Genomic DNA, 24,668 nt, shown 5'->3' with positions numbered 1-24,668 from the left:
CCTGGAGAGGATATTAGACTTTCCCTAGCGGATCAGGGTTTCCAAATTCGTGAGGAAACCTAACAACCACCTCCAGAAAGCCCAGAAGTCTCTGCCCTGCTGACATTCATTTTTAATAACACGTGGGTATTTCAGAAAGAGTGCTGATAATGTGACAGTTATCAAAAGGGCAAGTGAAATGACTGGGTAATTACAGGGCATTCACCTGACATCAATCCCAAGTAAAAATGGAAAGATGATATCTAACTAAACTGATCATGAATCAAAGAGATAAGAATAAATACAATGATTTTCTAGAAAATCGGCTGTATCACACAAACCTGATCTCATTCTCTGACAGGATTACACATTTGATTGATAAGGTAATAGATTTTCAACAGCATGTGACAAAATACTTCAACTTTCTCACTGTACAGTATTCAGACAGCAAATATAAAACAGGCTAAGAATAGGCAGATTAATTGAGGAATATCTAATCTGTTCGAGTAATTCTCAATTTGGTATTATCTAGAGTATTTCTAATGGGGCAATCCTCTTCTTCCAAAGTTCGTGAAGGAAAACGTTGACGTAAATCACTAGTCACAGACCTGCGGAAACAGAGATCAGCAGAGCAAAAGATAACGAGGACCAGACAAGTCTTATGTACTGTGCTGGCTCCTCTGGCTGGCTGGGACCACTAAAACAAAACTTCTTTTCGTAAAGCTAAGCGGGACCTCAGAGAGGTGGAATGAGGAAGGCTGACATTCAGAGGATGGAGAACAGCATCGTGAAAAGCTGCAAGTCTAAGAAGAGTCAAGCAACAGGAGCTCCCAGCCCAATTTCATGGCATAAAAGGACTAAATTGATCTCCGGATGTGTAAAAAGGGGAACAGTGAGTAGGAATCAGTGATTTTTAGCTCTATATATGGCACTGGTGGACCAATGCTGGAATATCATCAATTTCTTCTGTGAACAAATGTTTTAGAAGATGTTGAAAAATTGATCTACTGCAGTAAAGAGCCACAAAATTGACTTAGAGGCTGCAGAAAATGCAGTGAAAGCCATAAAGAGCTCATTCTCCTCAGCAAAAAGACGACTAAGAGGCTACTTGATCACAGTCCATTAGTATCTTGGGGGGGGAATCTATCTATGAAGAGTCTAGAACATAAAGAGAAGTCAAGAAGCAGTGCCTGGAAGTAGAAGCCAGACCAAAACAAAGGAGGAATAAGGCACGTGTTTCTACCCATGAGCTTAATCACTTGATGAAAAGCTCAAAGAGCGGGGTAGATGTACAAACTCTGCAGATCAAGACCCGATGCCTTTCTTGAAAAGACTGTTAAGCCATACATAAGTTAGTAGACCCTGCACATGCATGAGATTAAATCATACGTGCCACAGCATCAGATTCAACAAAGTGTTTTCTGCTGACGTTATTCTCCGCAAATAAACCTAAATTTTTGTGACAAATTGCTAAACATGTAAATCATTATTAGGTGTCAGCTCATTTCCATTTCCAAAATTTATTCTCATGTATTGAAAAGATTAATACTGTAAAATTTATGCTCGGCTTGTGCTTTCATGGTTGTCCTCTGAATCCTGTGAAAAGGAAGCTTTTTATTTAAAAAAAAAGCTTTCTGCCTTCAGGACATGCTTTAAATTTTAGAGCAAGACTCTGAAGCGCTCTAACCCCAATATAAAGGCTAGACATTAATTTTAGACCAGATACATCTCCAGTGCTTCATGAAAATGTAGTCTTACATGCTTGTATTTCCGATACTTAAAATGTCTACACAAATCAGTAATTTATTACTAAACTGATGTTAATAGTCACATACAACGTGTGACAATTCACATTTTATTTCCTTTATCTCACTAAACCTTTTGTAATCTCACAGAGAATGCAGTGGGCATCACTTCAAAACTAATTTCAGAATTATATTCATTAGAAACCTAAAATAGACCGGCAATTTGTCCTTCCCTATCACCAAAATCAGGTATCACTGTTCTTCCACGTAGCCTCCACATACAGAAGGGATTCTACAAGGTGTAACGAAGTCAGCAAGAGAACGCAAGACCTTTACGACAGAACTAGTGCTGGGTTTTGGAGATGAGAAATAATTCCATAACTAAAACAGCATCATTCTCTTTCCTTCTACAGCAGAAAGACGGAATTTCTTAGCAAATTAATTTAGTCCAAATTTAACACATTTTCTAGGATAAATCTTTTGGTCCCTGCTTTACTTCCTTTGCTGAAGACATATTTCAAAGGGAGCCTTTTGAAATTTCCCCAAGTCTTTCCTCTCAATCCACAGTCCCAAAACTGACAGGTCATCTTCTACAGAGTCCTACTTCCACGCACAGTCCAACATCTCTGGGTTATAGCACAATTCAAATTTTAGATTGATGCAAAGAGGTTTTCATCACGATGCAATTCATCTCCACAAAAAACCAGGATGACAAATGGTGTGAGCATTCCCAGCAGCCATCCAGTCTCAGAGACCTGTACGTTTCTCACCCGTACTCTGCCAAATTCCCAATTGCCGAGAGACAGAAGTAAACAGATCAAAACACGGAGAGGAGTCCCCCACAGCAGAACCGACTCAACTTCTGCAGTATGCCAACACATCCTAAGGGCTGCAGCAGTGATGCCCCAAAGGCAGAGCCTGAACAACCTCCTCCTCTGCTCTCAACCTGCCCCGCTCTTGTAATTGGATGTGAGGAGCCTTCTAGCACAGCTTAGCTCGAGAATGCCTTTTGCATCTGAAACTTGAAAGCAGCTTTATTCCAAATCAGCATCCGCATTAACAGCAAAACTTAATGCGGACGGCCAGGTTTACACTAACATTCCACTAAAAGTGGTGAATCCATTTTAAATCTTAGCACCTTAACATATTTCTAAAGGAAAAGGATTTTCGCTATCAAAGAAAGGCTCAATATAGCATAACTCAAATGCATTCCTAAAAGAAATGGAATTTAGTAGCAGTCACAGCCATTTACTGGCAGTGGGTTCAACTGAAATATACTCCCTATGCAAATGACTACACTGTAAAAAAATTACTCACCTAGAAATGGAATGAGGCTGAATTAATTAGTGTTAAAGTTTATAATCCCTCATTTTTACATAATAGTTACATGACCACAAGTGATGCATAAAAGGAGGAGAAAAAAAAAAAAATGAAGTGTTTGGCTTCATTAATCAGTTTACTGATTTAGCTTGCAGAATTTATTCACATGCAGCGCTAGCTTAAAACCCCGTATATTACAAGTCCAAATCCAAATCCTACCTGAGATACAGAACAAAAGGATCTCATTTTTAATTTATTTAAACAAATTATCTGAGGGGCTTAAAGGAGGAAACAGAGGATGTGCAACACTGCAAATTTAAGGAAATAGGGGAAATTGCATTCAAGGCAGAAACCAACAGCAGAAGGAAGCATCGTTAAGCAGTGAACACTTGACAAATATGAGTGTTGCACAAGCTTTTACTAAGGCTTTATTAACAACATGTGATGCAATCCAACTATTCCTCACTAATTCGTACTTTTGAAGCACCACTCAAAGTTCACTAAGTATTTTTACAAGAATCCTTTTGTCAATTCTCAAATAAAGGGACAGTTTTGTCCCTTTTGATTGATCATTTTTACAGCTACTGTCAGAAATCAGGTCTGAAACTATTCTCTCCGTTAACATGGCCATCACCACTCCTGAAAGACAGACACAGACAGCAAGACCTCATACCCTACATTCTTTATTCTCAGATTGCAAACCCCTTGGATGGTGTTAAGTGCGGTGCTAGTATCTGCAAGGCCATTCAGATCAAAACAACACATCTGATACAAAATGAGCCTAGGCTCTCACTGATCAATTACTACATTATTGCATTTATATAGTAAGTTATATATTTTATTTAATATCTAATTGTGCTTTTAAAGCCGCTTATAAAAGCAAAATTGGAGTCAGATGTGAAATAAGTTACTGCTATGCTCTTTCTCAACTAGTCTTTTGCCCAGGAGCCCTATAGTTTAAGGTACACAGAAAGGAAAAGAGAAAAATGAGCAGGTGTGTTATATGTCCTACACCCCAAGGGAGGCCATAACAGATCTACAGAACAGCTTCTCATACTCTGTTCCACATTATATACATCACATGCAGTTTGTTAGCTCCAGATAAATTGGCAAGGAGTAAGATGTGGGTTGATTCTTCACTTGCATAGCCTCTAGAAGCTTGCTCTCCTATGCATGAATTATTGGGGGGGTGGGACTAAAGGAATTCCTAGATATATTAGAAGTCTATCTTTAAAAACAAAACAAAACAAAACACAAAAAGTAAAAAGAACTTTGATAAACAGGGAGGAAAGAGTGTGTTTCTTTAAAAAACCTCTAATGAGAAACTCTGGTATTGCTTGGATGCTGACGTACTATAAGCAGTCCTGGGTGGTACACTGCAACTGAACATAACGCATCTTCTAACCACAGAGCATAACTTCATAACAACTACGTTATTCACTCACCAATGTACAATGCTAATTTCACTTTGACAGTCAAAATTAATAATATAATTTTTTTTCTTTAATGGACAAACACTGAAAGCAAAATTACGGCTTAAACAACTAAACAGCAAGATCCCAGAGTAAAACATCTGAACTGCAAAAATCAAGGAGATCTGGTAAGAAAAAGACTGATACCAGCAATTAGGCAGCATTTCTTTTAAATACATTTTTGAAGGAGCTAAAGCTGTGTTTTCTTGTCATCTTTATTCAAGTATTTCACAGCAGTTATATTACAAATTACAGTAAAATGTTCAAAACTTCCAGAAGTTCAAAAAAATTAAATAACTTACTTCAAACTAACGTAAAATGAAGTCAAAATGCAAAACATCAATTTAAACACAGTTCTGAATAAAACTATAGAATCCAAAATATACCATAGTTGATGAAGGAAGTCTACTTAATCCACAAAGTAGACACACGTTAATGAAACCAAACAGGACTCCCCAATGTCTAAATAACCCAATGTACAAGATACAAAAGATGCAAGTACAAGCCCAAATTCAAGCTTATGTTGTGATTACAAAATAAAATAAAAACAAAATAAATGACTGTCAGCTGCAGGACCTGCCGTTCAGGAGACTGAAGGTAAAACCAGAGCTGACCCACCAACTTAATTAAAAAAAAAAAAAAAAGAGAAAGGAAGACAAGATATTACATAAAACAGTAATCCTATAAATACATTGGCATATGAGGAAATCAAGTAACAATACAGAGGACACAAAACAAAAAAATTAATCACAGGTGAGATTCAAGCTTGCAAATACAATTAACTCCATAGCCATCAACTTCACCCAAGAGCAACTCTTATCTCCAAGACAGCCCCACCAGCCCGCCAGAGAAACCTCCTTTCTTCTGGCCAGCCACATTTCATTGACCCCAGCACAAGGACTCACACAGGAGTTTATTTGCAATTTTCACAACAAGAAACAAGGAAGAGAGGTCAATTTGTACAAACTCTTGCCAGTGCTATGTGGCAAAAAACTTAAAAACATACAAAGAGTAAACAAGTTTAGACCACATGGATAGATTAACAGCTGTTTTAACTCTATAACCACCAGACATCTGTAAAGGAAAACAAAAACTGAAGTGTGGTTATTTGGGCTAGGAAGGCAAGTATATCATTTTCGGTAAGCTGTCCACTAGAACATCTGGTATCAGCTACTTTTCTCTAAAACAACATGGCAGCTCCTCAATTAGTAAAGTTGCCTCTTACGATTTTTCCCAATCAACAACTGACAGTAAAAATTTTCCTTTAGAAACCTGACCTTTTAGAACCATTTTTAATGCTAGGCATTAGCTTAAACTTGCTTTTCACACTCCCTGGTGACTAAAATTCTCAACTGTTTTAATTCATATAAATTTATTATCTTCTTAAAAATGTATGCAGTTTTATCTTCCACAAGTGCTGCTGTTACTTGAACAAAAACTTCTTTGAGTAAGTGAAACTGGAATAAATATTTTTAAAAAATTCTGCAGCAAGAACCTGAGACTTGCAAAAAACCCTTTTATCAGAAACTTGCTACAAAAAATCTGCTACATTTTATTTAATCAAATCTTAAAGTTTGTAACAATTTCCATCAAAATACAAAATGCTGTTAATGTACCAGACACAAAAATATCTCGAACAGGTATGATGCTAATAAATACTAAATGAAACATGGAAAAAAAATCCCATAATCAAATCTGAGATCAAAGAATCTCATTTAAAATGTGTTTTCTGCTTGTTTTTGCTGTTTTTAATCGCACTTTCCCACCTAAAAAATACAGTGTTTCTGCATGGGTTGCATTTAGAAGGTGTAACTAGATGTACATGAATGCTCAAAACCTTTTTCTGCCATTAGCTATAAAGCAAAACAGTGGCATTCAGGGGAGGAAAAGATCTAAGATAGAATTATGTTTAACCATAATATACAAAGCACTTTGGATTACTGCAGTAGCCCAAGGCCCATGTTTTGTTTCTCTGCAGCGCTATACTACTATTAGCCATAGAGGTGGAGACACGTACCTTAGCTTCAGTTTGTAAAGGGGAGCAGAGTGATTACAGTCCTCCGTAAACACTGTTGGTAACTAAAATACAAAAAGCTGAGGTAGCTCAGTATCTCTGCAGTAGTCCAAGACTGTTTTCTCTAATTAAAAACTAATCACACTGTGTTGCATATTTCTGGAAAGACACTTCTGCAGCTACGTAGGGACAGTCACAATGAATGGTTAACGATGGTAACACCAGCCAACTTCTCTAAAACACTTTCCACTAAGTTTGAAATAAATCAGCCCAGGTAATGTTTCAATATTGAGCTTGTGATAAAACATGTTTTTCTTTAAACTGTCTAGACTGTTCTCTCCAGTTGCCAGAAAGGAAAGGTTTTGAACTACACAATTCAGACTCAGAGAACTTTGGTCCGAACAGATCAATTCAAAAGGCTGTCCTCCAATCCCCCCACATTAACAGTGCTTTGCACAGACCGAGTTGTGAAGCCTAGTTTAAGTTTTATTTTCAAGTGAGCTTGGGCTCCAGGACTTTGACCAACTATAGTGTCTTCTTACCTCCACTGCACAGTCCAAGCTATATTACAAACACGGAACTTCAGAAAGAAACCTGCCAGTATTAAACTTGGTTTTCTTAAAGAAATGGAAAACAAGGAGATGGTGGGAAAATGCTTCATTTTTAGCAACACAGAATTTCACTGTGTAACTTGTTTCTAAAACAAATATATACTAATGAAAAAGTAATTTCACCATTTTGGTAAAGTATGTGGCTTTTTCAGTGTGTCTTAGTTTAGTTCTGTAGAGTAAGACAGGCATTATAGAACCATAATACTGGTTGCCATCCAATGAAGACAATACAAATCATCCTTTTGGAGATCTTCATTCTGAAGACAGCTTTCTAACATTGCCATTTGCTATAATCCAAACCAATTGATTAGCCTTATCTTTCTCAATTGACTAAAAGGCACATTAAAGGCAGTTCTAGAGAGCCTCATCTTCAAATTACTGTACATCCAGTTACTCAAGATTCCTACCACAATGCATCATTGCCTTCTTTAGAACAGATTTTTTTGTCCATTACCCCAGAGAGGAGAAAAATTGGAAAAAAAAAATAAAAAAGGTCGCCTGTTTAAAAATATTCAACTTAGATCTGCTCTTTCCAGTTCTCTGTGTGTGTTGGTCTCCACTTTGCCTGAAGTTTCCCCAAAGATAATGCATGTAGAGTGAACAAGAGCAGAAATGAGAACAGTTTCTGTAGCACCAAAAATCTCCAAGCTGTGGCATTGTATTCTTTATTTATATCAGATACAACTATATGAAGTTCCGTTTGGTTCTTGTAGGCTGGTTGGTTTCAGGTACCTGAGACAATAGCACCAAATTCAACAGAAAGAAAAAGAGAGAGCACTTAAGACCAAGGCTCTGCACATACTTGGTGCAAATGGAAACTGAATGGCTCAGAGGACTGCTCTCCCATGAGCAGTTTGAGAGGATAAACCCACCCATCTTGACAAGTTCACAGGAATGTTTCAAACACATGAACTGTTCTTTCCATCTCCTGCAAGAGACACAGAGCATCAATTATACATAAATATACAGAGACAGAAATAAAGTTACATTACAGAATCGTATTTATTAGGCTCCTTTTTTTTTAAATCTGAACAAATAATTAATAGGAAAGTAGACACTTCTGTTTATTAGCTGCTGGCAAAATATGGTAGAAGAGGAAACTAATTAAAGAAGTATTAATGCAGAAAACCACTCCACTACGACAGTCCATGAGAAAATCCAAGTGTATTAGGGTCACTTATATAATTAATGTACTCAATATGTGTTAAGAAACCATTGCAATGGCACACTGCATGAATTCAAGTCTTACTGCACACATGCTATTGGTGACCCAGCTGTAAACACAGTTTGGAGAATCAAAGTAAAGATAGGTCTATACATACCTCTGCTGGAAAAATGTCTTTTTAATCTACCTAACATTTGGCACAGACTTGCAACATATTTTAGGTAAAGATGGCAGAGGAATAGCATGAAAATGGTTTGAGAAGTATTTTGCACAAACTCTACAATATCCCACGCTAAGGCCTTTCCAGGTTTTGTTGTAAAATATTCATGGAGAAAAGTACTTAGCATTCAGTGACCCAACTGGAAACTAGCAATTGTTGTCTTTTTTCAGCAGGTTCGGTTATCAGTTGAATCAGCAAGCTGATCCAAACCCCTCTACAGCTAGAGCAATGATTTTGGAGAGAATGCATGTCCAGAATTATGATCAGCCTACGCCGATGGTGAAATGACCAGCTTACTGTTGGTGTAGACAGGAGGCCTTTGACAGCAAACACTTTAGAGGCAAGTGATGTCAGCAAAGCAGACGACTGGCTTACATCATGCTGTATTGGACCTTCCCAAGAGTGTACTTACCGATCTAGAGAAAGTCTGCAAACTTTTAAGGTCTTGTATGAAAGTCACGATCAGCAAACTGCCTGGAGCAGAGGTACATAATTTTTTTTGGCCTAGTTACGCAAATACAAGTAAGGGCAACCACAGCAGTGTTGGCTCCGTGTGCCTATAAAGTAGCCACTACGTCCACTGTTATTCATAGCACACATATGGAAACTGCTTCTACTCCGTTTTTACCCTGCTAGCATGTGCTTCTCCATGCTGCTGTATTCCCTCCTCTTTTTCCTCCATTCTTCTAGGTTAAATTCTTAATCCTTTTCTGAGGGAAGTATTATTAGAAACAACCTCTGTTTTTTAAGTCATTACTACACTAAACTTTTTTCTGTTTATAGATAGCTTCTTCAAAGTCTATTTAAAGCTTTTGCCTGCTAGTACAACAATAAATTGATAGATTAACTTAGTTCTTGAAAAACCAGTCTCACAAAATTCAGATAAAGAATAAAAGAAACTGTACAACATCACCTCTATAAGTTGTGATTTGTCATAGTCTCTACGATGTCTGTAGATGCACTGACTGAGGAGCGAATACAATCTCTCAAGTTGGTCAACAGTCAGGTTGTCACTTTTCTTAACCACCAGATCAAGCAGTTTCTGTTGGAACAACAAAAGGTAAGGTTAAGAGGGCTTTTACAATCACTTTTTTTGATTTTTTTAAAGAACAAATCAGAAATGCAATCCCCTTCTGAAGCCCTATTTTGGAGGGACACATACAAATAAAATGGACCACACCTGGCTATCAGTAAGGCCACTGCTTCCATGTAGATCCAAAAGGACTCAATGTCTCAACTTCTCTGCTTATACCCACACTTTTTTTTCTTGTCTTAGATTTTATACTTAGTATAGCTGGGGCCATGTTTGTTTTGTTTGAATCATACTTCATCCTATTTCATCTTGGTCAATAATTATGACCAAGCAAACCATAAAAACTGCCTTGATAGCTAAAGCAGACATTTTGAAGAACTTGCATTGGCATGAAATTGTAAGAACTACCACACGGAAACACATCTGGAATTCCACAAATGTTGAAATTACAAAAGAAGGGGAGACAACACATGTAAAATTGCTCATAAACAAAAGGTGAAGATGTGTATTTTACATAGTAGTAGATAGTAAATTTTAAGAACTTTTTCCCTCTCATAACACTTCTATTGTTTCCAAAGAGATTATCATCTGTTCTCCACACCAAGTGGGATCTAACTTTCATAGTAGCTCAAGCTAGTTTCTACAACAGAAGACAGCAAATTTTATTGTAACTTCGCTTAAAAAGAGACAAAACTGAAAGAAAATTAACTAGCAGGGGTTCAGTCTATGACGCTAAAACATCAGCACAAATTCCAATTTGTTTTCCAATCCACTAACAGTTCTTTCCACCAAGTATAGGTACACGGGAAGGAAAAAGATTATGTTAACTCCTAATTACTAGGCACCCAGCAGTTCCTCAGTAACTGGCATGTCCAATTAACACATAAGAGTACCTGCAAAAACTGCAATTAAAATAGTGGACTGCTGTGCCATTACTGGATTTGTAAAGGTAGTAATGATGGGACAACAAGGATTCAGCAGTTTTATTAACTTTTCATCCAAAAAACACTGATCGACAAATCATCTTCAAAAGTTACTGCTGCCATAATACTTGTTTGCAGTCAAAAATAAAGGAAATGTTGCTTCATAAGAGAGAAAGAAAGCATTTTTCATGGACAGTTTCATTAACAGTTCAACTCATTTTTCAGTTCCATTACCTTTAGTCTGTCATGGTCAACAACTACAGAGGGTAAGGGATCCGATGGTTCCTCTGGGACATGCTCCAAACTTGTGGGCTTTGACTGTTCCATAGCAACTTTTCGTGTTTTCTTGCTTCTGAATATACCTGTAATTTGAAAAACAATTATCAGCACTGTCTCTCAAAATGAACAGCTTGTTTCTTCACTTTGGTTTGATTTTGCTTGTTTGGTTTGTTGAGGTTTTTTGAACCAAACAAGCACGATTGTAGCAGTGCACATTATTCATCAGCTTTGCAGAACTCTGAATGTTTATAGGTGCACAAAACCACAGTTCAGAAAACACATGTGAAACTGTGTGTTCATCTTTAAAACTGAACTCCAAAGTCCCAACAGAAAACTGAATGTCACTGTTTTCCACTGTTTTCCACAGTTTTTCCACTGTATCACTTTTACTCAGCAACGTCAAATTATGCAGCTTCTAAGTGAAATTCAGATATTAAGATAACGCTCAAAATCTTTCTGCCTAAGTGAATCAAATCCTCAATTTTTCTCTCCAAAGCATCCCATGTCTTCATCACCACGGTAATTCGAACATCTGCTCTACTTCTGAAACTTCATATTTTTGTGACACATTTCTGTTTTCTTCCACCTCTGTATTAAAGCTGCTGTCCAATCCTGTTGTGGAGAACAAAGTATTTTTACATCTCCTGATCTCTCCCTACACTCATTCACTGTTTTTCTCCTCCCCAACTATTTAAAATGCCTTTTTTTTTGAGGACTCCTTGTTACTATAATCATCCTTAATGTATACAAAATTCCAACTACTAAATCTAGAAATGTAAAGGCTCTTAACATGCATCATACTCCTCTTCTGATAGTCTTAGGACCTTTCTTCTACTATCCTCCTTACCCTTAGAGAAAATATTTATGTACAAACACAGCCAACATGTATATAGTGATATTCTCATAATTCAGATCTCTCATTAAAGCTCATTCACTTTGTAAATCTCAGCGCTAACTTTTGAAGTAAAGATTTCATTCTTTTAGATAATTCTGAGAAGCTAATTAAAAAGGCAATCATGCACAAGGCTTTTATTTCTCTTCCCCAAGGAAACTATGGCTCGTCTTCAAAGGACGTGGCCCCTTCTTTTATGCACCACCAGGATTTCCCTTCTCCTATCTTTTTGCTGCACTGTTACTGTGTTGACTGTAACTCCAAAGCCAGATACCTTCTCCAATAGATAAACAACGGTTTATCTGGCTTTTGCTATGAGCTAAATTGCTTTAACTTTTGCTATGAGCAAATGTTTTTGAAGGAATACCTTCTGTATTACTATGGTCTTTCACCTGATGTCAATGATACTTTCATCATAAATCTCTAACAAAACAAGTCAAAATATATCATATAGATTGAAATATGTATCAGATAGAACATATAGACCAAAACATATATTTATCTGCATTGATAATATCTTTTAAATTTTTAATTATTGTTTAAATGTTATCTCAGTATTTACAATATTTCCCATAAAGCCTACAAAAATAAGCAGAATAGTGTAAGCATGGAGATACATTTACTTGCCTAAGATAACGTTACAGCAAGTCAAGGATGGACTTCTAATTTATCTGTGTGGAATTAATGTTGTAAGCATACTAAAAGTTTCAAATAAATAGACAGCAGTTAATAAAATATTATCCTATAATAATAATGGTAACGTAAGATATTACCATTAAAAATATACACATATTAAGTTGGACACTAAGGTAAGGACAGAAACATTGAAAACAAGCTATACCTTCTTTATCTGCTTCAGCATCTTTAGTTTCAATGTCTGTGCTCTGTAGTGTTTTTTCATTATTGCTGCAATGTGGTAACTCAGCTTTCACTAGATCAGCTCCTTGACTTTCACTGGAAGCTTCCGTTTTCTCCTTTGGCTGATATTCAGATGAAGATTTTTGCTTGTTACTAGACCCATCGCTGTTGTCACAGGGTGAAACAGCATCAACTGATTCCGCTTTACCGTTATGACACGCTGGAACAGGTACACCCTCTGAGCTGTGTACAGATGTCTCTCCATTCACACAGTCCCCTTTCGATGTAGAGTCCTTCCTTAATTCCTTTTCAGCACTCAGGGTAACACTGTCTGTTATTAACAGAGATTCATTTGAGCTCTCTTCTTCCGTGGATGCAAAATTGTTTTCCTTTCCTGATGTCCCATTGTTAAGCCTCTGCTCTGCATCTATATCCATAATATCACAAGAGGATTCATCATTTGTCATAGAGAGATCTCCTGTTTCCTCCCCATTCTCCTCAATGCAGTCAGTGCTGATCTCTAGCTCTCCGTTTTCCAGCAATTTACTGTCCTCTCCATGATTTTCATCATCAGCAAACTTTGCATCATCTTCATCTTTCTTTAAATTATTGACTTTCCTCTTCTTAATAATGCCTTTGCCCCACTGTGAACGCCGTCTTGATTTTCTCCTTATTCGAACTTGAATTATAATGAAAAAAAGAAACATTTAGATGCGCAGGTACCCCTCAGTAAACAGACTACGGTATTAGAATATGCTGTAATGTCTGAGGCAATCAAATGTGTTCACATTTCAAGGAAAAAGCAAGCTGTCTGTTGATTTCAATGTGAGCAAATTACAGGTAACCAAGGACTTCTAGAAGTATAGGGAGTGAACACTCAGTTGTGTACACAATTCCTACTCTAAACTATGGAAACAAGGAAGACTTGCTAGCCTTTCCTACTTAATGTATTTTATATATACCCCTTCGTAGGTAAAATACTAAAAGAAAACAGCTAAGCAGTGACGCAGAACTCAGTCATTCTCATTTGGGTAACGCAGACTCTAAAGACAGTTATTCTCATTTTCCGTTTTTAGACCCTCAGCTATTTGAATTCATTATACAACGAAACAAATGGAAGTGCAAACCATGGATTCATAGAATAATTCAGGTTGGAAGGGACATCAGGAAGTCTCTGGTCCAACCTATTACTCAAAACAGGGTCAGCTATGAGGGCAGACCACGTTGCTCAGGGCTTTATCCAGCCGTGTATTGAAAAACTCCATGGATGCAGATTAAATGACCTTCATGGGCATCCCGTACCAATGCATCATTGTCAGAACAGTGAAAAGGCTTTTTGCCCTATATCCAGTCAGCACCTCTCATTTCAATTTATGTCCATTGTCAATTCAAAGACATCTTCTAAATCTCCTTAATCTTCCATTCATTCCCACCTCTGTACTCAAGTTCACTGCATTCACAAAATGTGGTTTTAAAAAATGAGGATCTTTGCTTTAGACCTGGACCATTTAGCAACCTGTCTACAGCAAGACCTCACAAACACCTGCATTTATGCAGTAAGTCTGTAAGCAGAAAGGGAAGCATAGATCCTTAAACTAGCCTCATCACCAATGCCTTCCCTCCATATCATGCAATTCAACTTGAAGCAACATGGGCATGTGATCCTTTTTTCATTACTTCTGCATCCTTACTTTTTCATTTTTCCTATTTCTTATTTGTACTTTCTCTGCCTTTGAAAAAATCACATAATAAAAGGCATTTTTTTTACTAACCTATTTGCAGTGAGATACAACTAAGGCACCAACCTAAAAGAGGTTTTGGGGCAATATGATCAGCAAATACAGAAGGAAGACCATTCAAACCTAATACTATTGTCAACGTCCTTTTCAAGTGCACTAACAAGACACAGCTCAGCAGACTAAGGAAGAGATTGGGAAAAACTGAAACTTCTACAATCAAATTCAAGTAATGATGCAGACTGCTCATATTTTTGCAAAATTACTGAAGTTGCGGCCAAGTAATTATAACTGAAAATCACAGCCAATAGTTAGCAGAGGTTAACAAATTTTCTTCCATTTCAAAACGAACTCCTATGTTGAGTACCTCCATAACGTTCTTGGTATTTGCAGGTTGCTTTGATTTATGGGGTATTAAGTCCTAGATCTGTGTCTGCCAACCTCACACTGAGTTACAAAGATCTTGCTTTGAAGATGCAAGCACTATGCAGGTACAAGTGTGGAGAATTAATTTACAGAAGCTCAGAGAATCACAGTCGTACTTCAGAATTTCCTCCCCATGAGTGGTGTATGTAAGCAGGTAGTTTAACCACTACATTAGGAATAACTTTAAAGCTAAAAGGTTAAGATTTATCTAAAGATACAATCACATTGCAATAAAAACATAGTCTCATTTGGAATGTGTATTTATTGTTACAAATAATCCTTATGGAGACCTGTAAGATTTGAGGAAAAAATCCCCTTTCTCCTGCTATTTTGTAGATTTGATAGCGGCTTCTACAGTCAGTGTCACTGTTTTATTGATGACAAACTACAACCTATTCACATAACTTTTCAGGAGCTCATGTAATCTTTCCCTAGATTGTGCAAGATATTTTCATTAATAACAGAAGCAGCAAATCTGAAATTAAACAGGGAGATATAAACTTACAGACAAAAAAAATCCCCTATTAGGCAATGGGTTTAGCCTCAGATCAACTCCAAAGATGGGTAAATAAAACACAGAAGTGGAGTAAAAGTCTTTTAAAGGAAATTTAATATATCCTAATGTGTATAAATTAGTAAGAAAGTTGAGATTTTTAAAGATACACTGATTTTGGCTTTTTAGGCTGACTTTGCTGTAAGAGTCAGATATAACGTCAAATATATTTGACATTTATTATATCAATGAATTGTACTTTAAATATGCCCAAAATTAGTGTATCTGTTTTGTCCACCCTATGAGAACCCATAATTTGCCTAAACACACAGGTACATTCCTAAAATTCCTAAGTGTGGGAGAAAACACATTACAGTAAAATGGAATTAATCCTTGTATTGCACATTTCATTAAATTTCAAGTCTTCCTAAATGACAGTCAGCAAGTCTAGCGCTCTCTCTCTCTCATGCAGTACTATTCGAACATACGTTGTGCATGTTGGTTTTTATTGCTGTTTTTAATTAGGACAAAGCAACCACAAGAAGTGCCGCAGAAGATGTCCTCCCAGGAATTCTGAGGTTTACACTGCATCAAAACCAGTAAATGCAGGAAATTTTTCAGCTACCTCATCAAAGTATGCACACAAAACAGAGCTTTGGTTGAAACACTGCTGTAGTTATAAAACTGGTGTTATGTCACAATATTAAAAAAAAAAATTGATACCTCCAACCAACTCCTGAGAATTAGGAAAGAACAGCATTTCATTGCCAGATACTGCAGAACATGCCCTCCTAACATTTAATAGTCTTTGTACTGACAAAAGCAGTAATCTAGCTACTTCGGGTTTTCACCCACATTTAGTCAATAGAACTCAGTTAATGCTAAAGCTTTTCCCTCCCAGACTCTTACCAGTTCTTATTTCAAGGCACTACCATCATCACCTGAGCCACCCAGACCTGTAAGCAACAGGTGACCAACACTTCTAAAATCCCGATTCTTTTTGTCCCTTCTAAGAATCAACTTTTTCACCCTGTCATTCAAACAAAAGCCTTCCTGCTTTCAACCCCTTCCATGCCAACCACTGAAGACTTGTCTCCTCAGGCCTTCATAAATCCACCTAAATCTCTCATTTGAATTTAACACAAAACTGCCCACATCATTTTCATGACCTCAGTGAAGGTCAAAAAAACCAAAACACCACCAAAAAAAAAAAATCTCAAATCCTTCCCACATTTCTGAACTATTTCTGCAAGATCTAGAGGTAATTGTCACCTTTCTGTTTAGTATGGTCTCAGGAAAACAGATCTCAAAAACATGGGTGAATGGTACTGAAGCTTCAAAGTTGAGGTATATGCGGTTGCTGTCCCTCAAATCCAGCAGTACAGTGACAGAACTGCAGACTATGTAGAAATAAAGTTAACAGTTGGAAAAGGAAGCAGATATAATTAGAAGATTCAAAGATTGTCAATCATTAACAAGCAAGACTGCTTGCCTTAATGTGGAGGAACTCTAATGAGAAGATGTAGCAGTCAAAGCAGATATTTTTCTCCTGAAATTTCTGTAGTTTGACTACTACAGTATATTGGGTGCAGTACAGTATTAGTGAAGGCTAACAAGTTCACTTTATGCTGCAGAAAAGAAGACCCTTATATGCCTCTGCACTGCTTAGAAGTCCATCAGAGAATGTGAATCCTCTGTCATTAAATGATAAAAATCCATCGAACAGTAGATTCTCTGTTTTTACCTTTATTTCATGAAGAATTACTGGGGATAAAAATCCAAAGGAGATTCTCATGGCAAGCAAGATCACCATGGATCTAGATTTTGTGTCTGCAGTATCATGAAGAACCACCTGAAGCAATGCACGTGTTTCAAGTTTTTATTCCATGATCAAAACCCTAAACTTCTTTCTGATGTCTTGTGTGTAAAGGAACTCAAAGCCTTGAGAAAGCACTTATTACCAGAAATTTGTGCTCTTATGCAGCATCCAGGATATCTATACATCCCACAGTAATTTAGCTGCTTCCAGTAGCTCCACATTCCTTACCAAGGGGCACTGAATAGTCCAATTGAAAGTCTCTGGAGATTTTAGTCACAAAGTCCCAAACTGCAGTCAGAGATAAGCAGCAAGAAAGAACAGAGCACAGTTCCACAATGGCTTGAAAAGCAAAATGAGGTGCCAGCTTCCACTAACAGACAAAGCCATTTCTCCCTCCAAAGCCAGTTATAGCATTTCCACTACCTCATTTGTGCCGGCACTACTGTTCCTGCAGTAAAACAGATAAGGGAACTAAATCCGTCTGAAATGTTATGGGTTTTTTTCTGGGTTAGTTTTCAACATCTTCAGTTCCCCAACTGAGCTTTCCAACTCATGAGTGACGGTGCTGGCACAGGGGAGATGGTGGGAATATGCAACCAGTGAAAAGGCAAGACAGCACCTTTAGTAGTAACCTGCAATTTGACCAGCTTGAGGTGACTGCAAAACTAACCCCTATAAAGAAATGTCATTTTCTTCATCTAGATGGAAGGCACAGACCTGACAAACACATTAAAAAAACTGTATGCAACAACTTTAACATATTTATGATCTTCATCAGCATATATAACCGTTTATGTTAACAAATACTTGAAGAACCTTGGCACTTCTCAACAAGGCGGAGTCAAGTTCCATAAGAAAATGAAGCCTGTTTCAAATTAAAAAAAAAAAAAAATATCTTGGCTGCAGTATCCCCAGCATTTTCTCCCCTAGTCAACTGCCTTCCCCTACCACCTCCTCTAATGCTCTCAACTCAAGCTCTTCCCAGTATTTCTCACAAAACTCTCCCAGTATCTTCTGTTCCTCCCCACCCCAGCTGAACAGGACAAGATACACCACGTCTGAGGTGTGCATGCCACGCCTGGCCAATATAATGTTTTAATTGATCAACTAACAAGGCCAGGCAGAACAGGTAACTACCATTTTCAATCTATAGCCTTTTCCTTCAATAGGTGCGTAGAATTATCCAGCTACCAATTTTCACAAAATCTGCAGGAATCTAGTCTTTCAGCCCTCAACTCCTGTCAAGTCTGTCTGAACCTGGCTAAATGATTCGGAAGTTATTAGGGGAGCAGAGATGGACAGACAGCACGGTATTATTTTCTTGGGAAACCAAGCTAAAAATATAATTTACATGAAACCAGAGTAATTATGTTAGTAAAATATATGACAAGACAGTCACATAGGAAAATTAAAGAGAAAAATGAAGTCAAGAGAAGAGACAATCAGATTAATATCACCTGTGGACATCAGTTTCAGACTTTCCACCTCTATAGATCTGCTTATTTTCCTCTGCTGAGTAGCTTTGTACAACAGCAACTATTATAGTTATATACATTTTTGGTACATTCAGTTGGCTCTTCAGGACTACTGAATGACACCTTCCCTGCTGCAAGAGAGCCACGAACAAACAGAAGGTTCTCCTGCAACTTCGCAAGCAGAGAAGAGGCTCCCACTCTAATTAAAATCACATCCAATAGAGTTTACAACATTCATTTATATCACATATCAGAAAGGCTCATGGCTGCTGGTTGGTTTCCGTGTCAAGGAGGCAACATTAGGGAAAAAAAAAAGAAAACTGAAGTTAAGAAATAGGTAACAAACACAAGAAAACCAACAACTTCTGCAGACAAAAACTTTACACCAAGTCTTTAAACAATTTAAAGCAAACATTGCCACAGTTTTCAAAGGGGAGGAAGGAGTAAGATACATCTAAAAGGTCTGAAAACTGTCTTTTATTACATCACTTGTGCATACCACTTGGGGGGGAAAGAAATATTTTAGAAGAACTCGTTGAAAAAACTTTTTCTAAAAATTCTCTCTTTTTACCACGTGTATAAGAAAGGTGGTGATAATGCTTTCAGGAAAACCTTAAGAGAGGCTGAGCAATACTGCGTTACTGAGCTGGGAAGGAGATGAAAAACAAGAGAATATAAAAAAAGTCACTTAGCTAATTGTAGGACCCTCTTTGCCCTCTGTCAGAGAAAAAAGACATTTGATTAATTCAAGAGGCAGGTATTCAACAGTGATGAAAGAAAATTTCTTTGCCACTAGATATCACTGAGTCCAAAAGTTTGATGGGATCCCAAAAAAGAACAGGCAGTCAGGATTTATTAGAACTCCCACAAATTCACTAAATGGCATTTTAAATTAGAAGAATTACAAAACCTATGGGTTTTAAAAGAACTGTTAGCCAACTCAGAGTCAGCTAAGTTCGTATTTCCTTCAAAATTAGGCATGAAAAAAAGATTTATTTCTCAAATGTTTGCAACTTCCTTTTAAAGCATCTGGTTGAAGCCAGCATCAGATACAGGAGATCAAACAACTCTCATTCAGAATGCCAACTCCTACACTACCCAGAACAAAATGATAAAGAAACAGAGAGAGACAGTTGTCTCAGCTCTGAGTAAAGATGTCCTCAAATTCCAGAAAATAATTCTTAATGGTGTTTTTCAAGTTACAGTACTTGCCTCTATCTCAAGTGAGAATTAATCCAAGTCAAATCCCTTTTCCGGAGAGCAGGAGGAGAGCAGCAAGTGTAGGATTTGTAAACAGCAGCAGCTACCAGGATTTTGATGTTAGCATCTGGATGACTGTTAACATGCCAGTATCCAAATTCTGAACCCAAATTCAAAACCAGTCCACCAAAAGGCAGAAAATAGTTAAAGTAATAAAAACCATATGGCATCTGGCATGCTATGTACTTTGATAAAGTATTACTGTAGTCATATAAATGCCTGAAGTACTGCGATCACTGACACCACTGTATCAGAGAGGTCGAAGAAAGACTAAACAGATGAAAATCAGACAAAGACTGAGAATAAAACGGTTTCTGCGAAAGGTTATAAACAAAATACCTGTTCTTTCTAAAAATCTTTTTTAAAAATACTCCTGCCAAAACAAAACCTCCTTTCCATTATAAAGCAGAAACACATAGTTTCGTATCATAGCAAAGATTACCAATTAGAGGGGAAAAAAAACCCCACAAACAAAAACAACAACAACAACAAAAAAACACCACAAAAAGGTGCACAAAATATTATTTATTTAGGAACTACATTTTCCGCAGCGGTTTTTTATATCCTTGATTGATCTCCCTACAGTTCTTTCTATAGAGACCGCTAATCACTTCAATTATTGGGAAAAGTTAGCAGTGTGTTTACTTCATATTTCATAAAATGACTTTTCTATAAAACTTGTATTTTTAATACTTCACATAACACAAAATATTTTAATTTTCTTATTTGCTCCAAATGCCATTTCACAGCTATCATATTTATCATACAGCATAAAAGACATCTTCTCTATGAAGAAAACATAAAATCTGCAGTCTATCACTACAATACGTTATTGTTAAATGCTGCAAGAAAAGATAAGAATGTAAAGCCAAATCTTCCCCATACAGTTTATTTATATGTAACACTAAAGGAAGCAACTGCAAGACAGTAAAATAATATGCAACATACTCCATCTACTGGCAAAATAGAGCAGTAAGACAAAAGTTTTACTATACAGCATCCCAATAATTAAAGAGATGCTAATGTTTTATGCGCTAACATGTATCTAAACCACTTAGCAATGATTAATTTACCAGACACAGCAAACTACACATTGCTAGTAGTTTCCTTTTCCACACATGTGCATACAAAGGAGAAACGAGAGCCTTCTCATCAGTGCTCAGTGACGGCAGGTAATGGGCACCGATTGAAATACAAGACATGCAATTCAAAATTAAGAAAAAGAAATTACTGTGAGAGTGGCCAAGCACTAGAAGAGGTTTCCCAGGAGCCTCCATTCTTGGAGATATTCAAAACACAACTGGACACAGCCTTGAGCAACCAGCTCTGAGCAGACTAGATGATCTCCAGAGGTTCCTTCCAACCACAGCAATTTTGTGATCATACAACTACTTACATCATGCTTTTGACCTATGTCCCATTCCAAGTTCCCACCAGAACACTTGCGCTTTTCTCAAAATACACAGTCAATATGGAAATATTTTAAATTATCTGTGGCAGAACCCTCCCAAATGGATTTTCAGCAATTTCTAGTAATGCAATACTTTCAAAGCTCATCTATACTGTGATACACCATCCACCACAGGTGTACCTTCAACAAGAGAAATGGAAGTTCCAGTTTAAATCTAACTCAGGAACACATATCACTATGCCTTCAAATAGAACAACTATTTTGTGCCACATTTCTGATAGCCCGTCCAGTCTAATCAAAATTTAAAAAAAAAATCAAATACATTAGAAAGATTAAATAAATCAAAAATAATAGGTAACTAAAAAACTAAATAAAGTTTCATACAAAATACATTTCCTCAGAAAACAAACCAAAACATGATAAACTAACTCCCGTTCTCTATTGTACTAGCCCTGAATAGTAAACAGGCCTTTAAACTGGGGAAGGCTGCTGCCCTGTCTGTAGTCTGCTCTGGTTATAGAGAAGATGCTTGACAATAATTTCCTTTAGGGTTCTCAAGTGTTTCATCTGAATTGACCTTTTTGCAGCTATTTTCTAAAATATTGTAAACAAAGCTCCTAAAACATTAATTTAATCAGGAAAATAAAGTTATGATTGGTGATTTTTTCCATAGATTTATTTAAGGAAAAAAATTAATTCAAGTTCAAATAGCAGGAAAAAATGGAAGATTTTCAGAATTATTAATTGGAAAGTACAGTTTTTATCCTGTGTCATTAAAATACATGAATCATTGTCCTTGTTATTCTGCTTGTGTAATACATTTTAATCTTAAAAAAAAAAAAAAATCTTAGGTCTTGACCATGAAAAAATTTCCACTCTACCTCTAAAATCATCTCTGTTCAGAAATCCCTTCTCTAAACTTTTCTTCCATTTATACAATCACAATCCACCATATAATTTGCTGCTATACGAGCTCCCTACAATCTGCTCAGTTCTGCTCTCACTTTACTCCAGCTCCTTCCTCCAAATGCCCTTCCTAAGACTGTATCTCTTCCTAGTTTCTAGTCTCTGCTGAACTTACTGCATCAATCTTTAAGTGTGCCCATGTACTAGTTGAATTCCTTCTGCAGATTTCCGATTGCTCATCAATTCCTGGTTCTCTCTCTTGATTACTAGATGCATCGCATCTCTCCTGGACTAGCTACCTTTCCCAGACTCAGCGTTCAAAGGCAGATTTTCATTTGATCATAGTCCCATTAAGCCACAAATTTTCTTGCCTTCCAGCCTAAATCACCAAAATACTAGCAGGAACGGTGCCTTAACACTAACTTTTTTTTTGTTTACACACAGAAACGCTGGCAGTTTCCTTCAGTTGATGGCTCTAGTTTTCAAACGACTGCCACTGCATCCACAACATTAGATGGAGATGAGAGCAGAGGTACCAGAGCTTCTTTTTACTCAAGTCACCAGTAATGGCTATCTCTCTTCCCAAGAGACGTCCAGCTTGGAGGTCTATAAACCCTACTGTCTGCTGCACGGCATGCAGAGCCTGGAAAGGGCCTTGTAGATAAGCCAGAGTGAGAATCTCCACCTTGGATTTCATCAGAAACTTAAAAAAAAAATTGAGAATCCTTTCCCTCCTCTCTTTGTTTTTGCACAAGCTGCCAAATGAATGAAGAACAGCTTGGATCCACATCATCAATTTATTATATAACAATTTATTCAAGCCATAACTCTGTATGATTGACTTTAATTCCTTTAACGGAAGAAATTACAGCTTAAGGAAATAAAACCATACACCTCTAATTAATTAAACTATTTGACATCAACACTATCATTCATATATAAACAATGTTCATCTCTGGGCAGTTATCACCATGCCTAGAAAATCTTTCTCATCAAGGAAAAGCACCATGAAGGAGAGCACAAAGACCAGTGAAAATCTGTCAGCTCCAATCTATCAGTTTGCCTATTAAGCAATAATTGATAATGCTATTAATAATATATTAATAATGGATTCCACATCTTCAGTAGGAAAGCCATGCACAACTATCAGTATATCCCTCATACTCACTTTCTCGTATAGTCTATTTTGTTTGTAACAAAAATATCTGTTGTGTATTTACCTGTTCTAATCAACTTACCTCTTAAAAATAATTAGCAGTGCCTCTGATTACCTCACCACAGTTAAACAGTCACTCCTCACAAATCTAGAGATTTTGATCAATTAATTGGACTAATCCAGTAGGCTGCAGCGAGAGCATCTTAAAATCCTCCAGTAATGGGTACTGACTATTGAAAACCAGGTGCCATAAAGGAAAATAGAGTTAAATCTGTAATCTCTTTTCTGACTTTTAGCATGATACTGTATGTACTGAAGATCGGAAGTGAGTAACTATAGTGCATGTGAGAGAGTATGAAGCAACGTGTAGGTACGTACCTGTGAATACACACACAGAGTAAACAAATCTTAACACTTATCAAACAGATAAAAGTGATCTTCTCATTGGATCAGAGTTGTCTTATACTGAAAACAGTCTTTTACAAAGAAAAATGTAATACTTGTATTATATCAGAAAAACAGTTATCCTTTATCACAAAAACAGAAATCCTGCTTCTTTACAACTTCTTGGGCAGAGATTTCGTGTAGTCAGAAAAAGAGTATTTCCTGAAGTTCTAAATGTTTCATGCCTAAAATTACTTCTGGAAATAATCAGTAAACAATAGAACAGACACATTTGAAATGTTTGCCATTGGAAGTGCCTCTAATTTTGCACAATTATCACCCAAGGTACTCACATGCACACTTATTCGCAGAGTTGGGCCACACCGCCATTGTGGGTTTTTGTTTGTTCCGAAAAGCCTCTTCAACTCTAGCTTCTGTTTTCCGTACAGTGGAACCATGAGGATTTATTTGTTCTGCTGTTACTGATAAGCCTGCATACAGAAGATAACCATACCTATTTAAATAAACCAAGCTGCATAGAACTATTGAATTTAAAAAGAAACTTGGAATATTGTGCTGCAATAAGAACACATCAATTAATATTTAGCTGGACATGCAAAACAAAGATTAGAATCAAGAATATTTGTTTTCTACTGACAAAATAACTTACTGGCTGCATGATCTTAAAACTGTCAGCTCTGACAGCTTAGAAAAATATGACTCTCTCTCACAGTTGGGTCCCCAAAGATTGCACTCTTCTATCCGTATTTGCTCTATAAAGCAAATTCTTATTGACACTTTCAATTTTTCCTAATTTTAAACAATGATCTAAAGTAAGTGGCAATTCATAACGGCACTGTATGCCATATCAAAAAGAGTATCTTAATAAGAACCTTCTATTGTCACCATGATCTACGTTATGTAAAATGGATCCATTTCAGAGTCAATATGAGCTCTTAGATTAAGAAAATGCGATTCTGCTTTTAACAAAAAGTCTGGTTTGCTTTCTGTAATAAGTTCATCTCACAGCTTCTACTATTTCATAGGGTTTTTAATTAAATTCTAAAAATGCAAATTTTCATACTGGTTAA

At 36.8% G+C, this 24,668-nt stretch overlaps 1 protein-coding gene across 7 annotated transcripts in view; it reads right to left on the bottom strand.

Annotated features, from left to right (window-relative positions):
- Positions 1 to 4,713: 4,713 nt before the first annotated feature.
- ATAD2B (ATPase family AAA domain containing 2B) overlaps positions 4,714 to 24,668 on the bottom strand; it is a 79,289-nt gene continuing 59,334 nt past the window's right edge. For 6 of the 7 annotated variants that reach the window (XM_075144966.1, XM_075144963.1, XM_075144964.1 and 3 more), the window contains 5 exons: positions 23,931 to 24,068; positions 12,495 to 13,190; positions 10,717 to 10,844; positions 9,440 to 9,568; positions 4,714 to 8,069 (listed from right to left, as the gene is read on the bottom strand). In XM_075144966.1, the coding sequence (XP_075001067.1) occupies positions 8,028 to 8,069; positions 9,440 to 9,568; positions 10,717 to 10,844; positions 12,495 to 13,190; positions 23,931 to 24,068 (1,133 nt within the window). In that variant the 3' untranslated portion in view covers positions 4,714 to 8,027. The other variant, XM_075144965.1, reaches the window with a different exon arrangement.

Source organism: Calonectris borealis, chromosome 3, assembly GCF_964195595.1.
Source record: "Calonectris borealis chromosome 3, bCalBor7.hap1.2, whole genome shotgun sequence".
NCBI lineage: Eukaryota > Metazoa > Chordata > Aves > Procellariiformes > Procellariidae > Calonectris > Calonectris borealis.
This window is presented reverse-complemented; position numbering and strand designations above follow the sequence as displayed.